The sequence below is a fragment of the Crocodylus porosus genome, unplaced genomic scaffold (genome assembly GCF_001723895.1).
Source record: "Crocodylus porosus isolate Cpor-Errol unplaced genomic scaffold, CroPor_comp1, whole genome shotgun sequence".
Taxonomy (NCBI): Eukaryota; Metazoa; Chordata; order Crocodylia; family Crocodylidae; genus Crocodylus; species Crocodylus porosus.
In genome coordinates, this window is record NW_017728886.1 from 65,198,218 (window position 1) to 65,215,891 (window position 17,674).

Sequence of the window (17,674 nt, forward strand, 5' to 3'; positions counted from 1 at the left end):
AGCAGCAAAACTCTGTTTTAATTTTGAGGTATATTTTTGCCACAGTTGTATAATGGATCCCCTGTGAATTGGGGTTGATCAGGCTGGTGAATTCATTGAGATTTCAGTTTGGACACAGTAGAAGTGTATTGGAAATTAAAAAACAAGGTTCTTTGGGTAAATCTGATATCTTTTATTAGACCAACTAAAATAGTTGGAAAAATTCTTTGTTGCAAGTTTTGGGATACAAACACCCTTCTTCAGGCAGGGGAAGCAAGGCCACACTTTAGTGTGAACATCCCACCCCCTCTCCCCCTGCTGGCTAGGATTGGGCCTACTGCCCAGGGCCTGCCCCCCCACCCCCACCCCCCACCTTGCCACAATCTCCCTAGCACCCTGGATCTATGCTCACTGGCACCCCTTCTCCTCACATACTTGTGGCTGTCTGCATTGTCTGTCCCAGAGGGGAGCAGGCAGGGAACGGTCATCCACCACCACTGCTGCTCTCTGGCTTCCCTTGGCAAACAGGCAGCGACAAGTAGGTAGAGGTGGGGTGGGTGGCAGTGAGCAGGGATCTGGGTAGCAGGGAAACCCAGAATTAGGGGGAACAGGGACCTCTCAGTCCTCTAGGTCTCAGCTGGCCAGAAGTGCAACTGCTCCAGACTTGAGCTAGCACTAACACTGATCACCATTTATATGGCTCACAATGTAAAATATAACAAGGCCCTTAGGAGATACTGAATAGTCCTATAGCTTCAGGACTTGTCAGCATCAGAGGTGTAATGCTGTTCTTTAAAGTAGAAAGCAGAGCCCTGAATATCTATTAGAATCAAGGTCACTGTTTGAAATCCCAGATCCTTAAAAGTTTAAAATCTCACTCATCTCAAGGATATTGATGAGGAGAATTCTTCTAGAAACCAACTGGCTGCATGTCAAATTGGGCATTCAAAATTAGTGGCATTATTGGCCTTAATCTTTGTGCCTCTGTTCCCCATCTGTCAATCTGGACAATACCACTTGCTCACCTGACTCAGAAGTTGTAAAAGTAAACTCATGCAGACTTGTGAAATATTTGGATACCATAGTGATGAACACCACCGAAAAATCAGAAGAAAATTAATAATTCACTACTCAGAGAAAGGTTTAGTCGTATGTGGTAAAAAATTCATGGGGCCAACCATTGAATTTTGAGGATAAAAAATGTTGTTTCAGAACCGTGTTGTCAGTGAGCACCTTTCCTCCTCCAGGGTTCCAATGGAAAAAAGTCTTATATGATTATATTATTAAAGATTCTCATAATTAATGTATAGAATAAAACATATGCCGACAACCTCAATTCTGGCATTTCTTAACTTTTGTCTGCTTGAATTTTGCAACTTCAGTGTATTTTTAGCAGAGGTTTGGTTTATTTTTTTTTAACCATGTGTTATTTCTACTATCCTATGTACTTTGTGTCTCTTTCTCATTCCAATTCTCCAAGCCATCCTGCTACTAGTAGCTTCGTCTAGCTGCATTTAGCTAACAATAATTTTTTAAAGCGTCCTAAACCAGGGACCTTTTTTGCCTGTCTCTACTGATATTCACAAACTAACCATCGAGAGTCATGACTTTTTTTTCTTCCATTCTTGTCTGTCTTTGCACAGTCTGAATCGATTGAAATTTCCATAAGAGGCCAGCGCCCTGTTTCCCTTGTTTAACCAGCTCTGTCAGTACTCTGGGGAGTCTTTCTCCACTTCCTTTCAAGTGCTAAAAGGCCAATATCCTTTAACAAAAGTAATTAGGTCCTTTATAATTTTTTCAATAAACAATTTATAAACATGTGCTATATACCCCAAATCAATACTACTTGTCATATGACCCAACCCTAATATTTTCTACTGATGACAGGCAAGCACAGTGCATACCTAAAGACAGGTAGATTTATTTGTAGGCATCCTTTCAGTTTTCCTTTAGGTCTTTTTATTCCCAAATCTGTCTCTAATTGCAGGTAAACTCGCATATGTCAGAATATATAGATAAACAGTTTTATAGCACATTTGTTCATTCTTAAGCAGTGGGGAGAATTTGGTTTTTATTCTGAATTTAATAGAATTTATCAGACTTACCTCAATTTTCTGCTTTATAATTATCTCCTCAGTTTCATTTTAGTCTCTGATTTCCCAGAATTCAAAGGACCCCTGCATTTAGCTTGGAGTCAAATATACTTGTGTACAACTCCTAATTTTATATTTTTTTGTACAAAAAGAAATAAATGTAATTATTTTTTTCCCCCAGTTTGTTTAGCATGCTGTCAACCTGGCCATATGATGACTTCCTATCATACTGACAGCTATTCTGATTGTTTCCTTGTGCTTCACCATGTGTACTAATTTTGCCCTGCCATCTATTTAGGTTCTGTAAACTCTTTCAGACAGGGACTGGCTATTTTGTTTTGCTTTTAATTTGGAGTTCATCATTTAGCACAGTGGAATCCCATTCCATTAGTAAGGTCCTTGGGCACTATGGAAATATACATTAATTTATGAAGGTGATGATGGTAATATTTCATTAATAAGGTATTGCTGTATATTTCAGAAGTGCATATTCCTTTGGCAATTTATTTACATGTAGGAATCTGTGAATATGGCTTTTATGTTTTCTAGATTGTATTTTAACAGTATCTGCTAAAATCTTGCATCCAATTGTATATAATTTCTGTCCTTCCCAGCTTTGATGCATGCCATGGTGTTTGGCAATGTGACTGCCATAATTCAGAGGATGTATTCCAGATGGTCCCTTTATCACACAAGAACCAAGGATCTAAAGGACTTTATACGGGTCCATCACCTGCCACAGCAGCTAAAGCAGAGGATGCTTGAATATTTCCAAACCACCTGGTCTGTCAATAATGGGATAGATTCCAGTGAGGTAATCAAAGCCTTTTCCCCAGTTGGCTTCTTAGATTTGTATTAATGTTTTCTGGCTAATATATTTTCTTTTGTAATTTTATGTGAAGTAACACATTAGAACAAATGAGCATATGAAAGAATAAAGCTAAAGAATAGAGCTGAAAGTGTTAGTCCAGAGGGATTATGTTAGTCATTGAAGTATCTGTTTTGGAATGCTAGGTTCCCTGAAACTATCAATTCAAATATCAGCAGGGCCAGTTCAGCTCTTTATCATTCAAAAAAAACTAATGGATTATTCTTGCGGCGTGTTTTGGATGATACCATAAAAGCAGAAATGTCTGCCCTGCGTTGGATATTAAAGACAGAGGCAGCCTTAGAGGTGGGTCACATGGGTAAATGCCCAGTGGGGCACAATGCATGTACGCACAGCTCAGGGCTCCCTGGACATGTACAAGAGCCAGGAGCACTGAGGGCTGTCCCTGCACAAATCATTCTATGGCCCCTCTTCCTCCTCCTGCCAGCTGTTGAGGGGAGGGGAGGAGAAGGGGACATTGGCTTCCCATGATGCTGCTGCCTCTGTGCCACGCATATGGAGCTGACTCTTTCCTGCTGCTCACAGAGCTCCACAGCCACACAGGTGCTACTGGTCTGGGGGGAGCCTGGCACTGAAGGCAGCATCCAGCTGGGTGGAGCCAGGAGCCATGGGTAGTGGAGCTGTGCAGTACTGGGCACTGTCTACCTGTCCCTCTGGGCACAGTTGCAGGGGCAGAAGCAGAGCCAGGTCTGTGGAGATGCAGATGCAGACTCAGATTGCCAGTGAGCAGGGTTATGGCATGGGTCAGTGCTATGCAGGTACCTGTCCTATGAGTGCTGCCAAGCTGCCCCAGTGGCCCCGGGAGATCCTCTCCATCAGGGAGTGCAGCAGGCATGGCTGCTGGGGAAATGTGCTACGCTGCCACATGCAGCTCCAGGGCAAGGAGGGAAGTTCCCACATGAGTCCAGGACCTGCAGAGGCAGGCATCCCACAGAGGAGGGAAGAGACCCCTGTGCTGGGGGGAGGAGTGGGTGCCAAAATATATGTTCACCCAGGGCGCCATTTTCCCTAAGGCTGACTCTTATTAAAGGTCCCACAGTGCTTTTCATAAGAACTGGTATTGCCTCACTGTTGTTGACCAAAATTATCTTCCTTCCTCTCTCCCTTTCTTTGAGTTTGCAACCCAGTATGTATAGGTGACTGCATTTCACTGAGTGATACTGCATGGATTTTTAAAGCAGTAATGGATCTTTTGGCAGCTGTGTAAATGCTACCTCTCATATATCTTTGGGTATTAATTACTTTCTGAGTAGCATGAATGTAAATAGGAGAGTGTTCTGGAGATGTCTTTATTTGTCCTTTATATATTATTATACCCCAGGAAAAATAACAACTTCTGGCAGCTATGTTAATTGTTTGGATAAGCTTATTTGGGCAAGCTTGTTTCCCATTAGATACTGCTTTATTGTTATAGCACATTCCCTTAAACATAGTACTCAATGAAGATAATACAGAAATAGATGTGGATACCATAGAAATAAATGAGGCTTCTCTTTGAGGATCTTTAGGAGGTTCATGTCTGGTGTATGACACAGCAGAAAGGGTGTTGCTTTCAGTAGTGCCTAAGTGATGTGGAAGCATAATGGGAGACTTTCAAAGCCCCAAACAGCCTAGTAAATGTCCGGATCCCACTGGCTTTTCAGTGGAGAGTATAGCCCCAGCTGTCTGTTATGTCTTTGAAAACCTGCTCAGTACAGTCATGCTTGTTGCCTGAAATCACTCACGTGCTTTCCAGAATTGCAACCAAAATTTTCTGTGATGACTTGATGGAAGAAGAAAGAATAACAAATTACCTATTTAAAACTATCCCTGTATAATAGATTATCCATGAACAGAAGCAGGTGCTAATTAGTGGTAATTTTGCCCTGTTGCAACAGATCTACTTTCAGTCTAATATAAGTGAGATCAGAACTAGGCTCAACAACTATAGTAGGAGTATGTCTTAATTAGGACCAAGGAAAAACTAGGAGATCGTCCTCTTTGTATTCTCCATCTCTAAACTTTGCCTTCTGCAAGGCATGCACCTCATTCTGTTTCCCTTCAAAAACCAATGGTACACTACAGAGGGCACTTTGCATATTCTAGGTGATATACAAAACAGTCTATTCTGTCACTTGCAAGAATTATGAGAGGGGTTGCAATACTATAAAGAGGAATATTTTAAAAATTTCAGTAACATCATTTATTTAAATGTTGTAAAGTATCCCCAAGATCTATAAGAATTTTCTTATGTAAAGAGTCAATAAGAACTAAGTTCAAACTACACATTTTGGCTTTCTATAATATATATAGATTATATAATACTATATACTGTATATTTATCTTATTATTATATATATATATGTATGTTTTACTTCAACAAATAAAATTTAATGAGAAAGAGAATATCATAGCTTAAACAATTATTTTTCAGTTAACATTGGATTTGTTTTCCCTTTTTGGCCAGCTTTTAAAAGACTTCCCAGACGAGCTACGCTCAGACATCACCATGCACTTGAACAAGGAGATTTTGCAACTGTCCCTTTTTGAGTGTGCCAGCCGCGGTTGCCTTAGGTCTCTGTCTCTGCATATCAAAACCTCCTTTTGTGCTCCTGGGGAGTACCTCCTCCGGCAGGGAGATGCCTTGCAAGCTATCTATTTTGTGTGCTCAGGTTCCATGGAAGTACTCAAAGACAGCACGGTGCTGGCAATTCTCGGTATGTGAAAGCTTAACAGACTCAGAGAAAATGAATGGTACTCTAACATACAAGATAGTGTAAGGAAAACTGTTAACAAAGAAGAAAAATATATCCAAAGGATTATGTACACCATTACTTGATAGTAGAGTGTGTCCTAGCAGCATAGAAAAGAGATGAGCCAAAACCAGTTCTTTAGATCTGCCATAAATTTTAAGGGTGTACAGTCCTTAAAATTTCAATTCTAAAGACCTGTTTCTTTAAGGTCCACTTCTGGTATTGAAGCAATTCACAATATGAAGCCTCAATAAAAACAGTTCTTCAAATGTCTGTGCCATCACATGTAATCTTACTCCATAACCAAGGCTTAGCATAAAACGTCAGCAGTGTAAGAACACTGGGTACCCTAACTTCTCTATACTGAGGAGAGTTATGTAGCCATGTTAATGGCTGTCTATACATAGGATAAAAAGTAAAACATTGGGTTTTTTTAAAAGTTTATTGTTGCTATCAGCATTCAAGTGAGTGTATCCAAATAGATGGAACAGAGGATGGGAATGTTTTCTCTTCTAAGATCAGATGTTAATTTGTTATATGGCCAGAGACCTACCACAAGTCTGTAGCCAAAAAAGTTAAACTCTCTGGCTAGGAAGAGGAATTACACATAAACTGGTATAAGTGATCAGAAACTGGTCTGGATTCTTCCTCCCACCCCCGACGTGATCAGGCAGGCTGCTGAGCCCCACCCCTTGCCAGTCGCTGACCTGCAGGGTGGGAGTGAAGGAGCCCCCATCCCAGTGCCAAATCAGGGTCTGACTCCTCCCCTGGGGTTAAACTGCTAGGGTCTGCTCTTCTGGTCAAAATGGCAGCAACTGCTGCAGCAGCTGGGGGCTGGGCTGACAGTTTAACCCTTCCCTGCCTGCTCCCTGGGACGGACAGTGTAGGCAAACACAGGTAATCAGGAGGCAAGGGGAAAGTGATCAGATGTCTGCGGTGCTGGGTAGGGAGTGGGGGGGCGGGGGAGTGGACCTGATCCAGGCCACCAGGGAAGGGCGCAAACCCCAACTCAGCACCAAGACAGGGTTCCTTCCCCCTACCTCTGCGAGTCACTAGCCAGCCCATTGCATGGGCAAGGGAAGCAGCTTAGGTGCAGGGCTCCCTGCAGTTGGCCAGACCCCAGTTTGGGAGAAACCCCTGGAGGCATGGCGTGCCCCCCACATGGACAGACCCCAGCTCAGCATCAGAACAGGGAGCTCCTTCCCCTCCCTGTGGCAGAACAGCAGGGGGTTAGAGGTGTGTGCCAGACAGCCAACTGCGGGTGGCCCTGCTCAGCTGGTTTTGGCAATGGCCAGCAGACTGGGAAGTATGTTCAAGTGCCCTCTGCCTTCTGGCCTGGGTCAATGCAGGCATTTGCCTGCTTTTCCCAACCAAAAACTGAACGTGAGTTCACTTCATTATTGGTTCAATCTATGCAACTTAGAGAGACCAGTGAAGACTGGGTCAATTCCACCTTGGGCTTTTTCACTGTCTGTACTTAGCCTCTGTGTCTAGACTTATCAGTAATCTACAGTTACATGGACTACATCTCAATACCCACTGAAATCAATTTAAAAGATTTCCTGTTGACCTCAGTGGGCATTGGATAAGTCTCATTAGACAAGTCTTGTGAAGTATGTGTACACTGCCTTCATCCTTCGTATTCTTTAGCAGAAGTTTCCATAAGTGCACAGTAATATTTAATGTAAATTCTTAAAATCTTTGTTTTGTAGCTTTAGGAAATATCCTGGTTTTTCTGAATTGTTACAACTTGGGATAATTATTCAATACAGAAATAAACCTGTTCTTTCCACTTTTCCTCCCTATTTTTGTGGAATTACATTAGACCCTTGACATTACTGTCCTCCTAACTTTAATGACTGAATTCTCCTTTTTTATTATTGTGCACTTGGGCTAGTCTTTTTTAAATATGTACACATATATAATATAGACTTTATACAGTATTGACAACAAGGATACAACCTTTCTTCTTGTTTGTTTTATAACCCTTTATTTCAAGGCTGTTGACAGACCATGCCACTCTGAGCTACTTGTAATTAGGAAGTTTTAATATGCCTACTATTTATTGGATCAGCTAAATCATAGCTGTAAAATATGACTTGGAGAAATGATAAGCATAAAGGTAATAAAAAGGGGAAGAGCAGCACATAGCAAAATTAATGTTTCACTAATGGTTCCGTGTTTAGGAATTTCTGAAAATGTTAACCAAAGCATCATTGCACAACGGTGACAGTGACAACAATGGCAACAAAAGGATTAGAGGATCCTACTGAAAATTCATGACAATAACTTATAAAAAAAAAAATTGCAATGGAATACAGTCTCCTTATGATGAATGGGAACTTCCCGATTAACCCCAATGACGGATATATACACCAGACCTATATTAACATAATTACAATATACTCGGTTGATGTAATATAATCCACAGAGAAATTCCTTTTTTTTTCTGAAAACAAGGGCTTACTCTGTGTTCTAGTTTATAAATTATGGGGCATTACTTTATCTTTATTTAAATTCTAATACAGTGATCTTTGAGACTGTTATTTTTTCATTAACAGTACAAGGATTTATATTAATAAACACAATACAATTAATACAACATATTATAATAGGATTATTTGTTTTGGCATTTTGAGACATACTCACAAATAGACTGTATTTCTAGTATAGAAATGTAATTTAATTCAGAAATGATGTGTGCTATTTAATTGTGCATTCTAGATTTAAGATTTAAAATATTAGCCAGAAAGGATCCATCAACAAAATGAAATCATGAGTAAGGCTGTAGTAACATAGAGATATTATCAAACAGATGTTTCCAGATAAATCCACACATGAAATCCACACATGAAAGTCTATTCTCCAATGAGAAAAGAGGAGAGTGCTTAGACTAGCTTATACAGTGGCATCTGTTTACATGGCAGATATTAGGGTACCTTGCAGACACTCTTTTTATTTTTGCAATAGTTGTGTCTTCATCATACTAAGGTATTTTCTGAAAATAAATATACGGTAAGGTTGTAGGATAATTTCCCCTTCCCCAAAATGGTATTATTTAATTTTAAAGCAGCAAGCAGAGAGTAAATCTGACCTTATTTAAATAACTTTTAATTTTGTATTATTCTACCTTACGCCTTCTCCCCTTTTTTCAAATTCAAGCTTTTTACTGTTGTATACATTTGAAATGACTGCCCCCACCTACAATTTAAACCAAAAAATCTGCCTTTATTATTTGTATGTGCAAATATTTGAGCATTTCACCATAACTTTTCCATCCTCTCAGAATCAGTCATAGCATGCAATATGTGCATTCAATGACAAATATGCCAAGCTCTGAAGTCAGATAATAACTTAAACATTACTTTCCCTTATAACACTTTACTTGTAACATACACAATGACACCACATGTTCCAAGTGGTTGGCTACACAAAATCTAAGAAAAAAAAATTCACACGTCTATCCCCTTTAATTGAAGTGTCCTGCCTTATATACATCTTTTATACTATAAATACTTCTGTTAACTTTCTACCTTTTCTGACCCAGAAAGCTGGGTATAAGATGTCCATTTTTTTTTACAGACATAAAAGTGTACCTGCCATTGACTGTTAGTGCAAAAAGCTAATATTTATACATTTAATTATCTGATAGCTCCTTAAATCAGGTAGTTGCACATCTGGCAATTAGCATTCGTACCTGCAACTAATTGTGGGTGCAGTTAATTGTCGATACAACATTGCACCTGCAAAAATTGAGAAAGCTTTTAAGTACCAGATCTTTAAAATGTCAGTAATCAAATTATGCCATAATAGCAGCAGGTCTGAAGGTTTAGCAATTAAGTCAAACAGATTTGTTCTGTTATGTTCCAGCAGAAGAGTCAAATATTTATGCTTTTGAGATAACTTGCCTTTTCTTTTTTAGGTAAAGGAGATTTAATTGGAGCAAACCTTTCAATCAAGGACCAAGTCATTAAAACGAATGCAGATGTTAAAGCTCTAACCTACTGTGACCTCCAATGCATTATCCTTAAAGGACTCTTCGAAGTGCTTGACTTTTATCCAGAATATGCTCCCAAATTTGTAGAAGGTATTCAGCATGATCTCACATACAATCTGCGAGAAGGACATGAAAGTGATGTAAGTGTGTTTAAAGATACCTGCAGGTTCCTTTAGCTTTAAATATTTTTCATGTACAAGTGGTGTTGACCCTAGTTTAGCACAGTGATGTAAGGCTATATTCTGCATTTTAAAATTACTGCATTTTAAGTTTGACACAATAATTCATATATTAATGATTTCTTGGCTACTCCTGACAAGATATCCATGTCTAACTGTTCCATCAGAATATATTTATGAATGATTTCTTTTGTGATTTTGTCCTTTTTTTGCTTATATTCACACAACATATGTATCAAAAGGTATCTCAAACTACAACTTGCTTTGAACCTGAAATGCCAGGTTAGTGATCTTTCACTTTGTAACTTACTAAATTCTCTCTTTTACATTTAAAAATATTTGCTGCTATGATTGCTTGAAATGACCTATGTTTAAGAACAACTGTATTTAATGCATTGTAACTAAAATGTACGCTCTTGTTTAACCAAGGGCCTCATAAGCATGTGACTGCAGAAAATCAGTACATTGTAAAACTTTTACTTGCAAAAGAGAAGCTCTAAATAAGATTGCTGAAGGACCTCAAAATGGATTGACTTTAATGCTTTATAGTTTTATACATAATTTCAATTATACTGACACTGTAATACTGAAAGTTAGTAGGCAAACTCACCTTTTGTGATTATCCCTCTAAGTATATGAAGACTGCTGGGTAAGGAAAGGTGTTCATCTTAGTGCAAATAACAATGATACAGTCCACTAGAGAAGGACAGTCTGGATAGACTGGATAAAACAGTGAAGGACAGTCTGTCCAGACAGAGCCCTTTGCCAGAGCTCCTCCTGTTCCAATCTTGCAGCCTGCACCCCCCTCTGAGCTGGAGAGAACCCAAGTGTCTGGGCTCCTAGCTCCCACTCCTCACCCAAAGTTTTGTTTTTAAAGTCCTGAAGCAGGTAAGAGCCCCCATCCCTTAGCGCCTCTTCATGTCCCGTCCCTTCCCTTCCATACTCAGTAACACTCCCCTCCCGTTCCCCCCTTCCCCTGCCCACCGTTGCCACTGTCCCTGGTTGGTCCAGGGGCAAGGAATGCTCCAGAGCTGCTCTCCCTTCCGGGTCAGCAGCAAAGGGATCAGCATACCGGTTTCTCCTCCCTACCAGTCCAAGAACAGGAACCCATCTGCCACTGCTGCTGTCTTCTGCTGAGCCCAGTTCCCAGCACAGCCCAGCTGAAATGGGGCAGGAGTGGCTTTGGAACTCCCCCATCCCCAGACCTGCTCTTGAAGCATGGTCTACCTATCTCAGTATGGGGGGGAATTGGGAGTGGGGGTGCAGATAGCCCTGCAGTGCTAGTCACTGCTTTCATACCTCCCTTACAACATCTTGGATCCCCCTGTGATTCTGTTCAGAAAGTCATTGTGGAACATTCTTCTATAGTGCAATTGCCTATGGGCAGCAAAGCTTCTCTTAGGGCAATGTAATGCCAGCAGAACAGTGCAAAGCTTTCCCAGTGCATGTAGGAACATTGGGCCAGTTTCAGGCTTATCAGTGCTATATCTAGGTTGACTTTTCTCTATACTTTATTATCTAGGGGTTGCTTAGATCCTGTTTGCCTTTAAAATGCATTGTGTTTCCCTATCTCCTTGACTTCTGGGAAGTCCCAGAATTCAGTAAACATTAAAATAAGCATGTGAATGAGTTTATGTTGCCAAACTTCTGCTGCGAACACTAGGAAAGGCTTAGCAAAGTTTAGCCAACAGGTCTGCTGAGAGTTGGGAATGAAGACTGAATCTAAAACAGGAACTGGGTTTGCTTCCACAGCTAGCACTGAAGTTGGGGACCATTTCTTTCTTCTTTCTTGTATAAGTTCACACATTTCCCATATCAATAATACTTGATTCTATTTTTTTATGCTTTCATATCTACGAATTGCCATATGCACTACATACATGTAAATTTTAATCCCCTGTAAAATTATGTGCAAATTATCCATTATGGTTTTAAGAGAGGGCAGTACATAAATTGTTCTCCCCAGCCATCATCCTGTGCTTCAGCTCAGCACACAGCTGAGGAAAGAAATTCATTTGTGATACTTCTGGGTTCTGTGACCCCTTGATGGCACTTGGAAGGAGTTTTCAAAGAGCAGTGGTTAGAGGAAGGGTGTCCCAACCTTTAAAAATTAGTATTCCATATGTCACAGTGCTCTTGGAAGCATAATGCTTCTAAAGATGAAATGCACAGTATTGTAGGAACATGAAGATCTCTCTTCTGTGGAGGAAAAAAAGAGATTTTCTGTTTTGTATGAATCTATGCTGCTTTTTTACACAGAGATTTACCATGTAAAGATACTTCCAGAACTTTATAGGAAGTCTTCATTTTGTGGGGGTTCCCCATTCTTAATTTAGATACTGTTCTCTCTAGCAGTTTCTCTCTGTGTGGTTTAAACTAATAAAAATTGATATTCATGCAAATTGACTATCAACGTGATGCAGTGATGCTATTGAAAATAGATTGGTAAAACTAATGCCAAGCAGGCTGTGAGCCAGTGAACCTCACTTTTTACCCACAATGGATGTGTCATTCAGGTAATAAACTGTTCTTTATACAAAATTCACTAAATCTCTTAGATGACCAAATTCACTTTTCCTTATATCTTAATCAGTATGGCCACTTGAGAAATCAAACTTGTAAAGATATGCACACTCCTTTAGTCTCTGGCAGAAAGCCAGGTGGAATGGGACTGAAAAAAGACCTTCAGTGAGACAGTGGGCAGTGCTGCATAATTACTAGATTTCACCATAATGCACAGACAGAAGGTAATATTTGTTGCACGACTGGCCCTTTGAAAGCACTCTACAGTCATACCCTAACAGAACTGGCTGCAAATTAAAAGTCCCTGACTGCATGGCAAATTAACCCTCATTATCTGAAGGTTCAAATGAAGGTGTTCCAAAGTTAAGCACCTTCATTAACTTGTGTCTGATTAGGCAGCTGGGCTGATGCAGCCCAGCCCCACTCCCAGTGTTGTCTGCACAATGGGAGAGGAGAGAAGGGTGCTTGGGCTGGGCTTTTCCTAGCCTGTGCTAGAGAGGGGTTGGGTGGGTTGGAGCCCCTCACCTCACAGCCCACCCACCCCTCACTCCAGTGCAGGTGAGGCAAAGTCCATCCTAAGCTCCCTCCCTTAACTTCTCCCCCTTCCCATTGTGCAGACAGCACTAGAGCTGGGAGGGAGGGGGCAGGCCTAGGGAGGAGAAGCTGCATCTCTGCAACTCCTCAGCTCCAAATTGGAGCTCAATCCCCCACCCTCCCTACCCAACAGTGAACATCTGTTGGGTCTGGAGGGTCACTCTAACTCATGGCACTTTGTGAAGCACCATGGGTTAGGCCAGGAAGCTGCACATCTGTCACCACCCACTGGGCTCTACAGCAAGCTGAAGAAGAAGTTGCTTGAAGGATAACTTGTTAGGGGTACGTACTAGTAATAGGGTTTTCCAACAATAAAGTAGTAACTGTAGCCATGTTGTTTTCAAAGAGTTGAGAACAATCCTAGAAGATCATTTAAAAGAATGCTTGAGAACAAGAAATAAAAAAAAATGAAACTATTTCAGCCTGTAACAGATATAGAAATGGAGAAGGCTGGACAGTAGAAGATAAAAGCCTCAAGGGATCCTGATTATACCACTTGAAACAGAAATGTTCAATGGTTTGCAATGTTATCCAAGCCTATCCATATGCTTGCACTAGCTGTTTTCTGTTTCCTTTTTATGTGTTTTTGAACAAAAACCCAGAGATTTTAACTGGAAAAAAATGCCTTTATCAGTGTTGTATATATTCTGCCTCTCTGCCTTTTTTTTGTTAGAAACAATTTTTTAGCTACTTGCAAGTAAAAGGGAAATTAGTGTTTTTAAGTGTATAGAAGCATGTAGGTTGTAGCCGTGTTGGTCTAAGGACATAGGTAGATATGGTTCTTTGGGTGAATCTGATATCTTTTATTAGACCAACTTAAATAGTTGGAAAACAATTATTAAGCAAGCTTTCAGGTTCAAAAACCCTTCATCAGGCTAAGGAAGTTTCAGTAGTTGGTGTGTGCTCTTCCTGGATGGAATGAAAAGTAAAGAAGCCAGAGGCTGGGCTGGTATGCATATGAGACAGGCAGTCAGTGAAAATGTAGATTGAGCAAGTCAATCTCTCACCCATTGACTTCTCAATCTACATTTTCACTGACTACCTGTACTTTTTATGAGTAAAAAGAGATTCATAACTTGTAATAGCCCTGTAACAAACTTTTACTTAAAGAAGATGGAGATATGCAAAGTACCGTCATGGCATTGAGAGAAAGCATAATGGCAACTTAGTCTCCCTGTTTTTACTGACTACGTCCACTCTGTCCCTGAATACACCCACAGTGTGGATGCTAAATTCACCTGCTAAAAGCCAAGCACTGGCTCTGGGCTGACTGACACAAACCAGAAGGGTTCTTTTGTCTTGTGCTATTCCTCAAGCTTTAATGAAGTCCCAAAGGAAGGTAAGACTCTATTTGGAAAGCAGACATTCACCATCTTTGATTCAGCATGGTACTATTAATATGTGTCACATTGTGAGGGGAAAGATGGCTTGTCTATGGACTTAGAAATCTATCTTTGTAGACAGGATATTTAATTAGTCAGAATTCATTTCTGACTGGGTACACTGCCTTTCCCTGAGAACATTTTTCACAACATAGGTAGAATATACTTTTCAAAATGAAAATACTGTGGCTATGATAGAGAGGGAGGATTTGAGGCTTTTAGCGGTTTCTGGTCTGTAATGAGGCACACAGACCAGAAGAGCAGTAGACTCCTTCTTTGTTAGAATCTTGTTCTGTCACTCGTTGTCAGCAGCCTAAGGAAACCAACCCCTGACGAGAAAAAAACCCAGGAATTTATATAAAAATTATGATATAAAATGTGGGTTTCAATGTTGTAGATCAGTGATGACTAGAGGAGAAATAATCCACCTCTTTCTGAGAGGCTGGCCTCTTATTTGTAGGGCCTGTTAACCTTTAAAAATTAGTTTTCTACCATTATCAAGTTCCAGTGTTGTTCCTTCCCCCCACCCCCCCCACAATAACTGCAGCCTCCTGAAGAATTACACACTTGCGGAACTGGCAGTGAAGGGTGGGTGGACATGTCCATTTTAATATTGTCCATAACCAAGTATGTTGTTCAAATTACTCCTTCTGAAAATGATCTGCCTTTAAGCACATGTTGTCACCCACTTGACCCCCTCCCCAACCTGCCAAAATAAGCACTGTGTATATATAGGTGACCTTCCCTCATTTCTCATATTTTGGTTTCATATCATGGGCTAGAATGATTGTCATTAAATTTATTAGTACTTTGGTTCGTTTGATTTGCTGGTCATCCTGCCAGAGTGATCCATATGGAAATTCTAGAAATCTGGGACATTTTCTGGGAAATTCAGGACACTTGCAAGTTGGTGGGAGCAGTGCCTGTCTACCTGCTTGCAAGGTGCTCTCCATGCAGCTCTGGCTCCCCATGCCCCTGTGCTTCCAGGATGCCCATTATAATTCCCAATAGCAGGATGGGACCCGCTTCTGAAATCCAGGACTGTCCCAACTAAAGCGGGACATGTGGTCATCCTATTAAAGCTAAAGAGGTGGTATAATTTGTTTCCTGCTAGCTCTGTATGGGTATAGGTGAAAGATCTGAAAAGATCTAAACCTACATTTCTTCAGTATGAAAGTGGCTGTGAGCCACAGCTCTGCCATATAAAAAAAGATGTCTTACATTTGGGAACAAAAGTCTATTAGGTCTTTTCTGTAGAGTGACACTGACAAATCCAGCAAAGCACTTAAACATGCTTAAAATAAAAGCACCTGAGCAGTGCTGCATAATTGCTAGATTTGGCCATAATGCTCAGTGACTTTCATAATCCCATTACCCCACCTGGATGCAAAAAAGGGTAGAATTTGCACAAGTCTCAGCTATACAAATAGCATGTAGGCATGACTGTCTCCCCACTCCACCCTGGGGTTGTAAGTGCCCCCATTATATGCACAGACATATCCAGAGAGCAGTTCTGTTTCACATCTGAGGCAGAGGTAATGGGAGTGCAGCACACCCCCTCTGGAAGTTTGCATGGCCAGCTGGCTGCCATTTCAGCAGACTGTATAGAGCCTAGAGCTGTTCTCAGCAGCTGCAGAAAGAAGCATCCCTGAGAAGGAGATGGTCCCAAGACACCCCCATTTATTGCCACATTGCTACAGTGAGCCAGCCTAGCCATGCTGCCATAGTCAAGACTTGGGTCTCCCCTTTTGGTATAGTAGTTCTCTCCAGCCATTCCTCACTGAGTCCTTCCTCAGGAAACCCACCCTATTTCCTAGCCCCAGTGCCTGTCTACTCCCAGCCACCCCCAGGGTTTCCTTTCAGTCCTGTTGTATAGGTCCACCCTGTTCCCGGCTCCTGCCTAGTTTGAGCCTAGCATCATCCTTCTTCCCCCTCAATTCCCCTCCAGTCCCTAATCTGGCCTCTGACCTCTTCAGTCCCTAGAACTAACCTGAATTCCCTGAACCTATCTCTTACTGATCATTTTGGGCTCCCCTCACTCGCCTCTCCCATGATGCTGACCTCAGCTGTGCCTGCCTGTCACTGTCTTTACAGCCAGCCATAACCCTAGAGGCCCCTTTTATGAGCTCCAGGTGTGATTACATTGCTAAGCAATTCAGCAGATGCACCTGGTACAGGCAGCAAAATCCAGCTAGTCATATTTTTTTGCATCACAGTAATGTCTAGCCTACCGAGGGCCTGTTCAGGCCATGGAAAGCTTAAGGCGATGTAACAGGACCGTTCCAGTGCCCAGGCAGCTGCTGCACACCTCTGGAAACAGTGTGTAACTTCACTGAATGTGTTAAGTGGCTAGGCAGTTTATGCAGTTACAGCATAGCCATGTAGTTCATCTGTTTACTTGAATGCATTAGAAAAAAGAAAAGTAGAATGGCAACTCGACACACATGCAGGTAAATGGCACGTATCTGCCTATGGTCATAGGATTCTGTATTTCTACAATATTTATCACAACAGTACTTCAACTTAAAGTATGAACCAGATTAATGCCAGGTGTAATTCAATTGCAGTTAGAACACAGAAAGCAAAAATAAAATAATAGATTGCTCATTTCGATTCCAGCAAGGGTCACAGGATTCAGGAAAAAAATCGTATGCATCCCAGACCTAAAAGTATTTATACATGTGCTTAACTTCCAGCTTACAAGAAACCCAGTTGATTTCAGTGGGATTATGTGAAAGATATTCAGAGGCCAAAAATGACTGGTAATCTTTCATGTTGTACTGATGCACATACCAGTGGTTCCTGTGGTTCAGTTTGTTCTACATCACAAAATGCCTGTGTGGCCATCCCATAATGTGACCCTTCCTTTATACAAGAGAACCATACTAGTACAGATACCTTGGGAATGGAACAGCTGTGGGGAGAAGGAAAGATTTGCCCATAAAAGCAATCTCCACAGCAAGTAGGGTAGATAAGAAAAGTAGGGTAGATAAGAAAAGATTCTATTGGATTTGTAGGTTGGGTTAGATGATTTTTGGAAATGCATGTTATTTTTAAACTGAAAACCGTAAACAATCAATCACCTGTGGCAAGAGCTTTCTTGGTGCTAGAGCATATATTAGTATGGGTATGGCAGCAATATCTCTGATCCTTGATGCCAATGACATAACAGAGGTAACTACTGTCAAAAGAGGAGGATGTCACATGAGAGGCATTCCTTATTCTCAGGTACTTTTTGTTCTTATTTCAGTATAGTCATTGCAGCTGTAAGGATGCAAAAGAAAACAGATCTCCAAAAAGGCAGAA

General features: G+C 41.0%; 1 protein-coding gene across 1 annotated transcript in view; it reads left to right on the forward strand.

The window, feature by feature from the left end:
• The window catches only part of KCNH8 (potassium voltage-gated channel subfamily H member 8), a 245,275-nt gene that overhangs the window by 188,055 nt on the left and 39,546 nt on the right, over nucleotides 1-17,674 (forward strand). Inside the window, exons 9-11 of the mRNA XM_019532738.1 lie at nucleotides 2,687-2,886; nucleotides 5,408-5,657; nucleotides 9,616-9,830. Of these exons, the coding sequence (XP_019388283.1) occupies nucleotides 2,687-2,886; nucleotides 5,408-5,657; nucleotides 9,616-9,830 (665 nt within the window). The remainder of the gene's footprint in view (nucleotides 1-2,686; nucleotides 2,887-5,407; nucleotides 5,658-9,615; nucleotides 9,831-17,674) is intronic.